This window comes from Ranitomeya imitator, chromosome 5 (genome assembly GCF_032444005.1).
Source record: "Ranitomeya imitator isolate aRanImi1 chromosome 5, aRanImi1.pri, whole genome shotgun sequence".
NCBI lineage: Eukaryota > Metazoa > Chordata > Amphibia > Anura > Dendrobatidae > Ranitomeya > Ranitomeya imitator.
Genome location: NC_091286.1, coordinates 188169699 through 188184677, shown reverse-complemented (window position 1 = coordinate 188184677; position 14979 = coordinate 188169699). Strand labels below are relative to the sequence as shown.

Here is a 14979-nt window from a genome sequence, read left to right as displayed (position 1 = left end):
GAACTGGGACGAACGAGAATAGAAGTTGTGAGGACTATCCCGAATGCTCAGCAGGGAAGCACTACAACACACAGGCGCTAGTGGTAGGCAACAATTTCCACCTGCAAAGGGAACTCTGGATGTGCCTTTGGACCGGCCGGTCTCAGACAGCCCTGTTAACTGTGCTCTGGATTGAGGATCCTGAAGTCACCAGTAAAGAGACTGCAACCCTGTGTCCTCATTATTGTCTGCACCTCACGCCATTGCCACCTACATCACTGGGAAGCCCTGGGGACATACTTCACCTGTGGGAAGGTATACCATCTAGCTGCCATCACATCACCCCAGTGGACCCCAAGCAGCGTCGGTCACCCTGATCGAATACCACAGGTGGCGTCATGAAACCTTGACAGACTTGTATCACCTTTTATTGGACGCCCCTTAGCAGGGTCACAGACTGGGTCCAGCCACCGTGACAACCCCAGAACAGAGACAGAAGACCGGTACCGAGTAACCTGCGGCCCTGCATCTGGGGGCGCTCCAGCAGTATACAAAGAGAAGAGGAGGGGGCCTAGAACTGATCTTTGAGGAACCCCAAAAGTAAAGGGAAGGTGAGAGGAGGAGGAACCAGCAAAATATGCAGTGAAGGAGTGGTCAGAAAGATAGGAGGAGAACCAGGAGAGAACGGTGTCCTTGAGGCTGATGGAGTGGAGCATAGTGAGGAGGAGCTGATGATCCACAGTGTCAAATGCTGCTGTTAGTAGGTCATTAGAGACTTTAGTGAGGGCAGTTTCAGTAGAGTGTAAAGAGCGGAAACCAGATTGAAGAGGGTCGAGAAGAGAGTTATCTGAGAGATAGCGGGTAAGACGGGAGTGGACCAGGCGTTCAAGGACATGAAGGGAAGATTACAGACAGGTCTATAATTAGCGGCACAGTTTTGATTGAGGGATGGTTTTTTAAGTAATGGATGTAGGATGGCATGCTTAAATGAGGAGGGAAAAATACCGGAAGTGAGAGAAAGGTTGAATATTTTTGTTAGGTGAAAGAAGTCAGAGAGTGAGCTAGATGCAGTGGGGGAGGGAGGACAGTGCATGGTATGAAGAGATTGGTAGATGATTTCCTGTCGAATGTGGTCAATTTTTTCTTTGAAGTAATTGGCCAGATCGTCAGCGCGGAGATCCGTGGTTGGGGCCTGCACTCTTGGGTTGAGTAGGGACTGGAAAGTGTCAAAGAGACGTTTAGGGTTATTGGACAGCGAGGTGATGAAGGTGTTGAAATAGGTTTGTTTGTAGAGGTGAAGGGCAGAGTTGTATGTTTTTAGCATGAACTTATAATGGATGAAATCTTCGGGTAGATTAGATTTTTTCCACAGACATTCGGCGCACCTGGAGATACACCATGAATATGTATTTCATAAATATTATTTTGTTTGTCTTTGTTTTGCACATGTAATTACTTTGACAATCCTTCATAAACTATTCAGTTAATTCATAACATACATGGTTAGGGTAATGAACATGCAAGTTGCTAAGTAAGGCCGGAGTCACACTAGACCGTAATACGGACGAGTGCTATGCGATAAAAAATCGCATCGCAATCGGACCAATGTTAGTCTATGGGGAAGCTCCTATCATCCGTTGTTTTCTCAGCCGTATTATACATGCGAGTGAAATCGCAGCATGCTGCGATTTGCACCGTATATCGTCCGAGAATCACCAATGAAAGTCAATGGGTGCAAGAAAAACTTGCACACCACACGGACCATCAGTGTGACTTGTGAGAAATACGCACCAGTGTCCTTTAGAAAAGCTGGAAATTCAGTGCGGTGTACAGTAAAATCACACTGACAGGTTAGAATAGAATAGATAGAAAAGAAATATACACATAGTATGGGTATAAATATATATATATATATATATATATATATCATTGACACACATATAAATATATACATATTATATATCTTTATATTTCATACAGAGCTAGATAGCAGAATAGCCGATAATTCAATTGTCCGATTCTGTAAAATCATTGCAAAACCCGACAGGATATGAGACACGGTTTACTTACAGTACACCATTGGAGAACAGTTCGATTTTTATATGTCCCTCACTAATAATGTTAGTAGTGTGTGTGTAAAATTTGGAAGCTGTAGGTGTTAAATTAAAGGATTAATTCACGGGAAAAAACTGGCGTGGGCTCCCGCGCAATTGTCTCCGCCAGAGAGGGAAAGCTAGTGACTGAGAGCAGATTTCAATAGCCTAGAGAGGGACCATGGTTATTGGCCCCCCTGGCTAAAAACATCTGCCCCCAGCAACCCCAGAAAAGGCGTATCTATAAGATGCCCCTATTCTGGCACTTAGCCTCTCTCTTCCCACTGCCCTGCAGCATTGACATAAGGGGTAATAAGGGGTTTATGTCACCTTGCTATTGTAAGGTGACATTAAGCTTGGTTAATAATGGAGAGATGTCAATAAGACACCTATCCATTATTAATCCAATAGTATGAAAGGGTTAAAAGTACACATACACATTAAGAATAAAGTATTTTAATGAAATAATGAAACACACAGGTTTAACATCTTTATTGCGCTCTCAATCCAAACGAAGCCCTCATTCTCCTGTAAAAAATTCCAAAATAAAAACGCAACAATATCCCATACCTGTCCACCTTACAGTCAAGTCCCACGCAGTAATCCATATTTAGGGGCATTTACATTTTACAATTGGGAGTGCTGCTAATGCAGCCGCTCCCAGCTGTAAATGACTGGGGAATGAATGAAATGCAGGGAGCGGGTTCTTCGGTGACTAGCGGTGCCGTCACCGAAGCTGTGCCCCCTGGAGGCATGAATTCAAATGAACTCTTTAGCGTAAGAAAATCAGCTGACTTTTATAATTAAATTATATATATATATATATAAATATATAAATTATAGTGACCTTATTTTGCCACTTCCAACGAAGGACAACCTTGTGGTATCGTATCCTAGTGAATGTTACCTAAGGGAAAAACAGAGAGAATAGTAAGTACAAATTTAAGTAACACAAAATAGAAAAGGAAAGAAGAAAGCTAGCTGCCGCTCGCACTAGGAATCGAAGAGTTGTGCTGGGAGGACAGACATGTGAAATATAATGGGTTTTCAGGACATAAGACCATAAGGCAGGGTTGCCAACCGTTCTGAAATTCCAGGACAGTTCATAAAAATGGAAGACAAAATAGGAGTGCTCCATGGTGAAGTCCTGATAACAAGAAACAGAGAAGAGTGGTGGAAATGTACGGGTCAACTGATGAGAGTAGTAGAAGTAAAGTGGAATTCTTCATATAGACTGCTCCTCCACCCATAGAAGTCATCAGGACAGCTCATTAAAAACAATGTGGTGGGCCAGTTGTGATGAAGACATGGATGATAAATAGAGAAGGTGTACAACAACAAAAAGGTACGCTCACACTGCCATGTATTCTCTCATGAGAGAGAATTGGGCCAATTATGCTAATCACCTTAGTGTGATACGATTCACATGAGAGAATGGCATCACCGGGTTGGAGAAGACAGAGAACACCAGTGCGAATAAATAATAATATTTTTTTGTTTCTATAACGCCAATATATTCCGCAGCTCTTTACAACAATGAATATTTATTAAAAGACAGCAAGCGTGAAAATACATTTTTATTGTTGTTCTTCACCCTCACCATCTTTCATCTTTATCTTCATCATGACAGCTCCTCTACTTTTTTTTCCTTTTCTTTTCTGCTTTTTAATAGTTTGTAAAAATACATAAATTTTTTGCCCTGTTTGCAAAAAATGTAAGCTGTTCATGGTGTTCAACTGGGATTTTGGACCAATCCAGGTCTCATATTTGAAAAATGCCTGCTCAGAACAGCAATATTAATATCTCTCCACAGGTGGTCAATGGAATTTTGATCTGGAACCATTGCTGGTCATTTCAGATCTCTCCATCTCTTTGTTTCCATCCCTTTCTGGGTGCTTCTTGAAGTATGTTTGGGGCCATTGTCCTGCTTGGAGACCCATGACCTAGGATGCAAACCCAGCTTTCTGACACTGAACATTAGGCCGGGGTCACACTTGCAATTTCAATGCGAGAAACTCGCACAAGTCTCTCGCATCAAATCCCGGCACTGCCGCTGGCACTCGGGACCAGAGCATGCAGCTGCATAGAAATATGAGCGCCGGCGGCAGTGCTGGGACTTGATGCGTGTCTCTCGCATTGAACTCGCAAGTTTGGCCCCGGCCTTACATTGTTCCTTAAAATCGTTTGGTAATCTTCATGATGCCTTGATTTCATGATGCCTTGCACACAGTCAAGGAACCCAGTGCCAGAGGCAGCAAAACAACCACAAAATATCTTTGAACTTCTACCATATTTGACTGTAGGTACTGTTCTTTTTTTTGTAGGCATCATTTCGTTTTCGGTAAACAGCGTAATGAGGTGCTTTATCTAAAGGTGTGATCTTCATATTGCCTGCACCTGTTACTTGCCAAATGTGAGTTTGTTTCAAGCATGTGATACTCCTTCAAAGTTGTTTACTCACAATTTTGTAAAGGTGCCAACAATTTTGTTTGGCCCATGTTTGGGCTTTTGTGAGAAATTACATCCAATTTGCCTTTTTTCTCTTTTTTTGTGTTGTTTCAATACACACAAATATACATGTGTATAACCAAACATATGTAATTGCAATAATTTTCTGGGAGAAATAATTCATTTTTTGGAACAAATTAAGGGATGTAAACACTTTCAGCCATGACTATCATTATTTTACAGTTCATACAGAATGCAGCTGATGTATGTCTTCATATCAGAATTGTGGGCTGTAGACATGTAACACTTGTAATAATGATTTTCCAATGTGTTGTAAAAAATATTGTCTGTTTATGAATTTTTGATAAGCTGTCCAGAAAAAAAAGTCAAGTTGGCAACCCTGCCATAAAGGAGGTGTGAAACACAAAAAATATATAGTCCGCATATTGTACATGATCTTAATTAGAAGACAAAAAAGGGTGGCATTCACTCTCGGAGTAAAAATAATAAGTTCTTTATTTCTGTGCAGCAGTGAATAGGTTGTGCACACAGACAGCATTAAAAAAGGCAGCATCCATTTTGCATTATGAGTGACCGACCAGCTCTTTAACAGGCCCGAATTGGAATTGAGCCAGATGAAGTGCGAGTTACAGTTGTATTTTTTAATGCTGCCTGTGTGAACACCCTATTCATCACTGTAGAGGCATAGTACACTTGTATGTTACTCCCAAGGTGAGTGCCACTCTTTTCTCTTCTAATAAAGAACACATTTAAATAAATACAAATAACAAAAATATAAGTAAATGTATTACGTAAATACAAATATAGCCTGGTTTTATAAAAAGTTCATAGCGGATTGGGTGATAAGAAGGCAGACATGATAATGCATTTTAAATGAAGAGCTAAACTAAAAAAAAAAAAACAATTCTAGTTGCGGATAGCCCCCTCTATCCACATTTCCTGTTAAAGGGAATGTGTCAGCAGGTTATGCTAACTAATATAAGATGTATAAGATGTACTAAGTAAATAGTAAGTAGGTGTATACCAGGCACCAAATATCCAAAATATTTGGTGTACCATAATATCTTCATTGCATTTTCACATATTTAATATGAGAAGATAATTTTATTAGATTTATACATTATCGCCTTTTTATACATTTTATTTTAATTTTATATTTTTTCTTTCTCTTGTTTTGCTTGTTGTTACACATTTTAGTCACCTTATTATAGTATTCTATCATGCACATATATATGTCAGTTTCATACATTTTTTATGTATTTTTGAGCATATTGACATCACTTTTATTTGAAAGTTGATATATTTTACTCTTTCATTCTGTATTCATGTTTTCTTCTTCAGAATGGGGACACAATGGTACTCCTCTAATTATATTGTGTTTTGCACTGCATTTTTTCTGTCATTGTTTACATATGTAGATTAGTTGCTTATACTATCCTTACACATCATTTTCTACATCACTATATATGTGTATCTGAGTATATTTGCATAGGCATATCCAATCAAATGTTTCACTTTGTTATAGGTTCTTAACTATTGGAACCTTATCTTAGGGATTGTTGCAACTAATTTTCTTTTATAGTCCCCCTCCCTCCTCCAGTGTTGGAATTAGTGTCCATTTACCATATATCACCACATACTTTGCTATTGTGGGCTCTTTTCTCCTCTATCTCTAATCTACTGGTCAGTGGCTGCTGCAGCTCATGGGCGCAGACTCTCTGCTGCTTTGCGCTGATGCCGGTGTCTACTGGCTGGGGATGGGTCTTGTGGCAGTGGCTCCACTCACATGTTCCCATTATTGATGCAGTATGATTGGTGTTACCATAATTTTTAAAAGGGTCAGTCACAATAGGATGCCACTCCCCCAGAAGAAGACACGCCTGCTGAAACGCGCATAGGGGAAGCAGAACCTTTGTTGCAGCCAGGTAATGTTTTGTTAGACCATTTCTTATTAATTTATGCAATCTTTATTTCATAAACACAGTATAGAGGTACGACGATAAATTGCAAATAGTATTAAAGATTAAAAAATTGAATTTTTATTGACATCAAACAAAAATTTGTATGATATAATAGAATGAAGTAAAATCAAACTTCTGGAACATACGAAGAGTGCGGGAGCATCGGAACACAAAATGAATAGCTGCACATAGGATATTGCACTATTTGGAATGGAAAAAAAAGACTTCCCATATAAAAAGATTTTTTGAAACATGGAAAACAGTTCCAATTCATAAATATCATATAAAGTGCATAGTGTCTGGTGCAAATGTTAACATTTATAATGGACTATGCATGGGCTTAGCCTGGGCAGCAGGGTGGCGTAGTGGTTAGCACAGCAGCCTTGTAGCGCTGGGGTCCTGGGTTCAAACCCCACCAAGGACAACATCTGCAAAGAGTTTGTATGTTCTCTCCGTGTTTGCATGGGTTTCCTCCTGGTACTCCGGTTTCCTCCCACATTCCAAAGACATACTGATAAGGAATTTAGATTGTGAGCCTCAATGGGGACAGCGATGATAATGTGTGCAACCCGTAAAGCGCTGCGGAATATGTTAGTGCTATATAAAGATTATTATTATAATCTCAAATGAAAAGTGGCAAGTGCAAAAAGAAGGCCCCCATAGAAGAAGCATAATGCGAAACAGCGCTGTCGGGGTGAGAGCGTGAGGCAGCAGGGACTTTTTCTCATCCAGCACCTTATAGGTATTGTACTGCATCAGGGCCGTATTTGCCACTAGGCACTTGAGGGCATGTGCCTAGGGCGGGACAATTTGAGGGGGGTGGCACCTGAGCAAGTTTTGCAAAAAAAAATTTTTTTTTAAAGGTCGGTGTCGCCCCGCCCATGGCCCGCCCACCCACATCAGTCTCCCGGCTGCTGTGGGGGGATAGGTTCTCCGGCGAGTGACTGCTGAGGAGTGAATGAGGAGAGGATGTCGGTGCATCCCTGAAGACAGGGGGCGGAGAGCGGCAGTCAGTACAGGTGATGCTGGTGCCGACTCTTCCTAATTCCTGCTAACACACAGTCCACTTACCGGGGGTGGGGCTGAGGTGGAATGGCGGCACCCTGTCTCCCGACCTGGCTGGGACACACATTGCTGGCCTGGGACTCACAGCGGCAGAGCAGTATGCAGTGCGTAAACATGATCTCCCTCCTGCTCCCACGCTGCTTGCTGCACGGCTCTGTCAGTGACTCACCACTTCCCTCAGACTCCTCAGGCTCATTTCTGTCTGGAAGCTGGAGCACAGACAGCAGAAGCAGCACTGCCATTGTTTGCACCCAGTCCCAGATAGTGAGTGGGGTGGGGGGTGTAATATATATCTGCCTCTGGTCTGGTTTGGACATTATGGGGATCTGCACATGATAAATGGAGGGGAGTCTGCACATGGTGGATGGAGGGAGATCTGCACATGAGGAATGGAGGGGGATCTGCACATGATGGATGGAGGGGGTCTGCACATGATGGATGGAGGGAGATCTGCACATGATGGAGGGGGATCTGCACACGATGGATGGAGGAGGGATCTGCATATGATGGATGGAGGGAGATCTGCACATGATGGAGAGGTGATCTGCACATGATGGATGGAGGGAGGATCTGCACATGATGAATGGAGGGGGGTCTGCACATGATGGATGGTGGGGGGATCTGCACATGAAAGATGGAGGGGGATCTGCACATGATGGAGGGGGGATCTGCACATGATGAATGGAGGGGGGTCTGCACATGAAGGATGGAGGGGGGATCTGGGCATGATGGAGAGGGGGATGGCTGCAAATGATGGAGGGGGGCTGCAAATTATGGAGGGGACTGCAAACGATATGAGGGAGGCAACGGGGGACTGCACATGAATGGAAGGGAACTGAACATTATGAAGTGAAGGAAAAATGGGGGACTGCGAATGATGAAATGAGGGGAATTGCAAATGAAGTGAGGGGGAGGACGACAGAAAATGATGATGTGAGGGATGGCGGACAGCAATTGAATTGAAGGTGGGGGATGGGAGAGCAAATAATGATGAATTTTGAGGGTGGTGGGAGTAAATGATGTATTGAATGTGGGGGGAGAGCAGTTGATAATGAATAGAGGGTGGGGGTGGGAGAGAAGACATGACAATGAATTGGGTCGGAAGGGGCATGTAAATATAATGAATCGGGGAAGCTGGAGGTACATAGTGGGGGGGGCGTTGAGGATGCAGTGACTGGTAATGAATTGTGGGAAAGAGTGCAGGGGCTAATTAATGTATATGTTTATTAAGTGGGGAAAATGGCTATTTATAGTTGGTGGAGGCATATTGGTGGATTTATAATAACTAATTATATATTAATGGTGGGTGCACGTCTGTATTCAGATGTGTAGTAGAAGAAAGGATAAAAGTGGGGAATGTGCTCATGTGTTATTTTATGCAGAGACAAGTCCTGGCTGGAAATAATTATGGCGATCTGTGCTGCATGAAAAAGAACAGCAAAGATGAAGGACTTCAGCTAGTGATGTCATTGGTGAGTCAGTGTGCTACCTGTACACTGACACTATACACTTTATTACCTGTTCACTAACACTATATACAGAGCTCTTCTGTATAATGTCACGGTGATCACTATTACCTCTACACTGACATTATATACAGAGCTCCTGTATATAATGGCATTAGTGTTGTGTTTTTCTTATTAATCATCAGTATTGTAGTATTCGGTCTCTTTGTGGTGGTAGTATGTGATCTGGTTATGGTGTGGCGGTATTTCTCCCTGTATGTGGTATTATTTGGTCATTGCGTGATGGTTATATGTGATCTGGTCACGGTAGGTGGTAATATGTCGTCTGGTCACGGTGTGATGGTATTCCTCTCTTGTATGTGGAAAAAATATATGTGACTCAATCCCTTAAAAATAAATAAAAATATACCTAAAAAGAGTATTGGATATTTTACGAAATGTTTAATAGGTTGGAGTAGAGTAGGGCCCGACCAAAAGAGTCAATCTTGTTGTGGTGGCGGCTTAAAAATTCTTTTGGCCAAAACAAAAGCTGCTAGCTACTGTATGTATGTGGTCTGCTGAGAACTGTTAATATCAGATTGGTGAGGACATGGTGCAGAAGATGAGTTTTTCCAAGAGCGGGCGTTGGGACTGTGGAAGGCTTGAGGATGTGCAGGCGGAACTGGGGTGGAATCTGGTCGGAGTCTCCAGGGGGCCAAGAAATTTTGCCAGTATGGGGCCCCAAAATTCCCAGCGAAAGCCTTGACCGCACTGTCACCACAGTTCTGTGAAGGCTGACCACTTGTGTTGGCTCTGTTCCACCAGTGTCGACTCTCGGGTTCATGGGACATTGACTGGAAGTGAGATCTATGGCTGCCACTCATTTTCTCTTCATTACTTAGCCATAAAAACACAGGGACAGTGACAGTATATTTATTTAAAGGCAGTCTGTCTGCAGGATTTCACCCCTCCAAACCTTTTATATGTGCATGTAGCTCTTTCAAAGACAAACTCCATAAATACTTTTATATGGTCAGTCCCTTTCTCCCTTATTCAGAAATCAGCATTTCAATTGACCCTCTATCACTCCGGCTCTATTTCCCGCAGAGTGCCACATCCTTTTGCTTCACTGACAGCCTCTATGCTGTGTTTTTTTCTGGAAAAAACCTGTAAGTCGATCAGGAAGAGGTGGCACTGAGCAGGTATAGAGCTGGAGTAACAGATCTACTCCCTCATTTGCATATGTATGCAAATTGATTTCAGATGAATGGACTGAACATGTAAAAATATTGCTAGAATTGTCTTTGAAAGAGCTACATGGGCATATATATAGATTTGGCCTCATTCATTCCCTATGGGACTTGCGGACATGTGCAGCACTTGCGGTTTTGCACTTAAAATGAGACAAAAAAACACCGCTAGCAGCTTTTTTTTTCCCCGTTGCTGCAATTACCACATTTGCTGGATCACGGCAAAACTGCAAATGATGCACATGTTGTTATAGCAGAAGGGAATGAATGAGGCCGAACGCACTGTTGCTGTAAGCGATCCGTTGCGCTGCAGATGCGGAAAAACTGCCGGATCTTCCGCAAATGCCAAATATCGCTGAAGTGAAAGTAGCCTAAGTCACTGCCGAGAGTGTCTGCATTAGGCCGGGATCACACATGCGAGAAACATGTCCGTGTCTCGCATGTGAAAAGCAAGCTGTGGCGCTGACACTTCGGAGCGGAGCGTGCGGCCGCATAGCAACACATGGAGCCGCAAGCTTTGCTCCCAAGTGCCGGCGCCAGACCTTGCTTTTCACATGCGAGACACGGACGTGTTTCTCGCATGTGTGACTCCGGCCTTAGTCATACTCACCAATGGGGAAGGCAGCACGAAAAGTGCCTAGGGCAGCATAAACTCTAAGGGTATGTGCACACGTTGCGGTTTTTGCTGCGGATCCGCAGCGGTTTAGACGCTGCGGATCCGCAGCGGTTTTCCATGCGGGGTACAGTACAATGTTAACCTATGGAAAACAAAAACCACTGTGCACATGCTGCGGAAAAATCCGCGCGGAAACGCTGCGATTTATTTTCCGCAGCATGTCAGCGGATTGGGTGATAAGAAGGCAGACATGATAATGCATTTTAAATGAAGAGCTAAACTAAAAAAAAAAAAACAATTCTAGTTGCGGATAGCCCCCTCTATCCACATTTCCTGTTAAAGGGAATGTGTCAGCAGGTTATGCTAACTAATATAATATGTATAAGATGTACTAAGTAAATAGTAAGTAGGTGTATACCAGGCACCAAATATCCAAAATATTTGGTGTACCATAATATCTTCATTGCATTTTCACATATTTAATATGAGAAGATAATTTTATTAGATTTATACATTATCGCCTTTTTATACATTTTATTTTAATTTTATATTTTTTCTTTCTCTTGTTTTGCTTGTTGTTACACATTTTAGTCACCTTATTATAGTATTCTATCATGCACATATATATGTCAGTTTCATACATTTTTTATGTATTTTTGAGCATATTGACATCACTTTTATTTGAAAGTTGATATATTTTACTCTTTCATTCTGTATTCATGTTTTCTTCTTCAGAATGGGGACACAATGGTACTCCTCTAATTATATTGTGTTTTGCACTGCATTTTTTCTGTCATTGTTTACATATGTAGATTAGTTGCTTATACTATCCTTACACATCATTTTCTACATCACTATATATGTGTATCTGAGTATATTTGCATAGGCATATCCAATCAAATGTTTCACTTTGTTATAGGTTCTTAACTATTGGAACCTTATCTTAGGGATTGTTGCAACTAATTTTCTTTTATAGTCCCCCTCCCTCCTCCAGTGTTGGAATTAGTGTCCATTTACCATATATCACCACATACTTTGCTATTGTGGGCTCTTTTCTCCTCTATCTCTAATCTACTGGTCAGTGGCTGCTGCAGCTCATGGGCGCAGACTCTCTGCTGCTTTGCGCTGATGCCGGTGTCTACTGGCTGGGGATGGGTCTTGTGGCAGTGGCTCCACTCACATGTTCCCATTATTGATGCAGTATGATTGGTGTTACCATAATTTTTAAAAGGGTCAGTCACAATAGGATGCCACTCCCCCAGAAGAAGACACGCCTGCTGAAACGCGCATAGGGGAAGCAGAACCTTTGTTGCAGCCAGGTAATGTTTTGTTAGACCATTTCTTATTAATTTATGCAATCTTTTTTTCATAAACACAACCTCAATGTAAGTATAGAGGTACGACGATAAATTGCAAATAGTATTAAAGATTAAAAAATTGAATTTTTATTGACATCAAACAAAAATTTGTATGATATAATAGAATGAAGTAAAATCAAACTTCTGGAACATACGAAGAGTGCGGGAGCATCGGAACACAAAATGAATAGCTGCACATAGGATATTGCACTATTTGGAATGGAAAAAAAAGACTTCCCATATAAAAAGATTTTTTGAAACATGGAAAACAGTTCCAATTCATAAATATCATATAAAGTGCATAGTGTCTGGTGCAAATGTTAACATTTATAATGGACTATGCATGGGCTTAGCCTGGGCAGCAGGGTGGCGTAGTGGTTAGCACAGCAGCCTTGTAGCGCTGGGGTCCTGGGTTCAAACCCCACCAAGGACAACATCTGCAAAGAGTTTGTATGTTCTCTCCGTGTTTGCATGGGTTTCCTCCTGGTACTCCGGTTTCCTCCCACATTCCAAAGACATACTGATAAGGAATTTAGATTGTGAGCCTCAATGGGGACAGCGATGATAATGTGTGCAACCCGTAAAGCGCTGCGGAATATGTTAGTGCTATATAAAGATTATTATTATAATCTCAAATGAAAAGTGGCAAGTGCAAAAAGAAGGCCCCCATAGAAGAAGCATAATGCGAAACAGCGCTGTCGGGGTGAGAGCGTGAGGCAGCAGGGACTTTTTCTCATCCAGCACCTTATAGGTATTGTACTGCATCAGGGCCGTATTTGCCACTAGGCACTTGAGGGCATGTGCCTAGGGCGGGACAATTTGAGGGGGGTGGCACCTGAGCAAGTTTTGCAAAAAAAAATTTTTTTTTAAAGGTCGGTGTCGCCCCGCCCATGGCCCGCCCACCCACATCAGTCTCCCGGCTGCTGTGGGGGGATAGGTTCTCCGGCGAGTGACTGCTGAGGAGTGAATGAGGAGAGGATGTCGGTGCATCCCTGAAGACAGGGGGCGGAGAGCGGCAGTCAGTACAGGTGATGCTGGTGCCGACTCTTCCTAATTCCTGCTAACACACAGTCCACTTACCGGGGGTGGGGCTGAGGTGGAATGGCGGCACCCTGTCTCCCGACCTGGCTGGGACACACATTGCTGGCCTGGGACTCACAGCGGCAGAGCAGTATGCAGTGCGTAAACATGATCTCCCTCCTGCTCCCACGCTGCTTGCTGCACGGCTCTGTCAGTGACTCACCACTTCCCTCAGACTCCTCAGGCTCATTTCTGTCTGGAAGCTGGAGCACAGACAGCAGAAGCAGCACTGCCATTGTTTGCACCCAGTCCCAGATAGTGAGTGGGGTGGGGGGTGTAATATATATCTGCCTCTGGTCTGGTTTGGACATTATGGGGATCTGCACATGATAAATGGAGGGGAGTCTGCACATGGTGGATGGAGGGAGATCTGCACATGAGGAATGGAGGGGGATCTGCACATGATGGATGGAGGGGGTCTGCACATGATGGATGGAGGGAGATCTGCACATGATGGAGGGGGATCTGCACACGATGGATGGAGGAGGGATCTGCATATGATGGATGGAGGGAGATCTGCACATGATGGAGAGGTGATCTGCACATGATGGATGGAGGGAGGATCTGCACATGATGAATGGAGGGGGGTCTGCACATGATGGATGGTGGGGGGATCTGCACATGAAAGATGGAGGGGGATCTGCACATGATGGAGGGGGGATCTGCACATGATGAATGGAGGGGGGTCTGCACATGAAGGATGGAGGGGGGATCTGGGCATGATGGAGAGGGGGATGGCTGCAAATGATGGAGGGGGGCTGCAAATTATGGAGGGGACTGCAAACGATATGAGGGAGGCAACGGGGGACTGCACATGAATGGAAGGGAACTGAACATTATGAAGTGAAGGAAAAATGGGGGACTGCGAATGATGAAATGAGGGGAATTGCAAATGAAGTGAGGGGGAGGACGACAGAAAATGATGATGTGAGGGATGGCGGACAGCAATTGAATTGAAGGTGGGGGATGGGAGAGCAAATAATGATGAATTTTGAGGGTGGTGGGAGTAAATGATGTATTGAATGTGGGGGGAGAGCAGTTGATAATGAATAGAGGGTGGGGGTGGGAGAGAAGACATGACAATGAATTGGGTCGGAAGGGGCATGTAAATATAATGAATCGGGGAAGCTGGAGGTACATAGTGGGGGGGGCGTTGAGGATGCAGTGACTGGTAATGAATTGTGGGAAAGAGTGCAGGGGCTAATTAATGTATATGTTTATTAAGTGGGGAAAATGGCTATTTATAGTTGGTGGAGGCATATTGGTGGATTTATAATAACTAATTATATATTAATGGTGGGTGCACGTCTGTATTCAGATGTGTAGTAGAAGAAAGGATAAAAGTGGGGAATGTGCTCATGTGTTATTTTATGCAGAGACAAGTCCTGGCTGGAAATAATTATGGCGATCTGTGCTGCATGAAAAAGAACAGCAAAGATGAAGGACTTCAGCTAGTGATGTCATTGGTGAGTCAGTGTGCTACCTGTACACTGACACTATACACTTTATTACCTGTTCACTAACACTATATACAGAGCTCTTCTGTATAATGTCACGGTGATCACTATTACCTCTACACTGACATTATATACAGAGCTCCTGTATATAATGGCATTAGTGTTGTGTTTTTCTTATTAATCATCAGTATTGTAGTATTCGGTCT

The 14979-nt window shown here is 43.0% G+C and overlaps 1 protein-coding gene across 2 annotated transcripts in view; it reads right to left on the bottom strand.

Moving 5' to 3' along the window:
* The window catches only part of KMO (kynurenine 3-monooxygenase), an 850240-nt gene that overhangs the window by 50248 nt on the left and 785013 nt on the right, over positions 1-14979 (bottom strand). For both annotated transcript variants that reach the window (XM_069767942.1, XM_069767941.1), the window contains exon 14: positions 2920-2979. In XM_069767942.1, coding sequence (XP_069624043.1) covers positions 2920-2979 — 60 coding nt within the window. The remainder of the gene's footprint in view (positions 1-2919; positions 2980-14979) is intronic.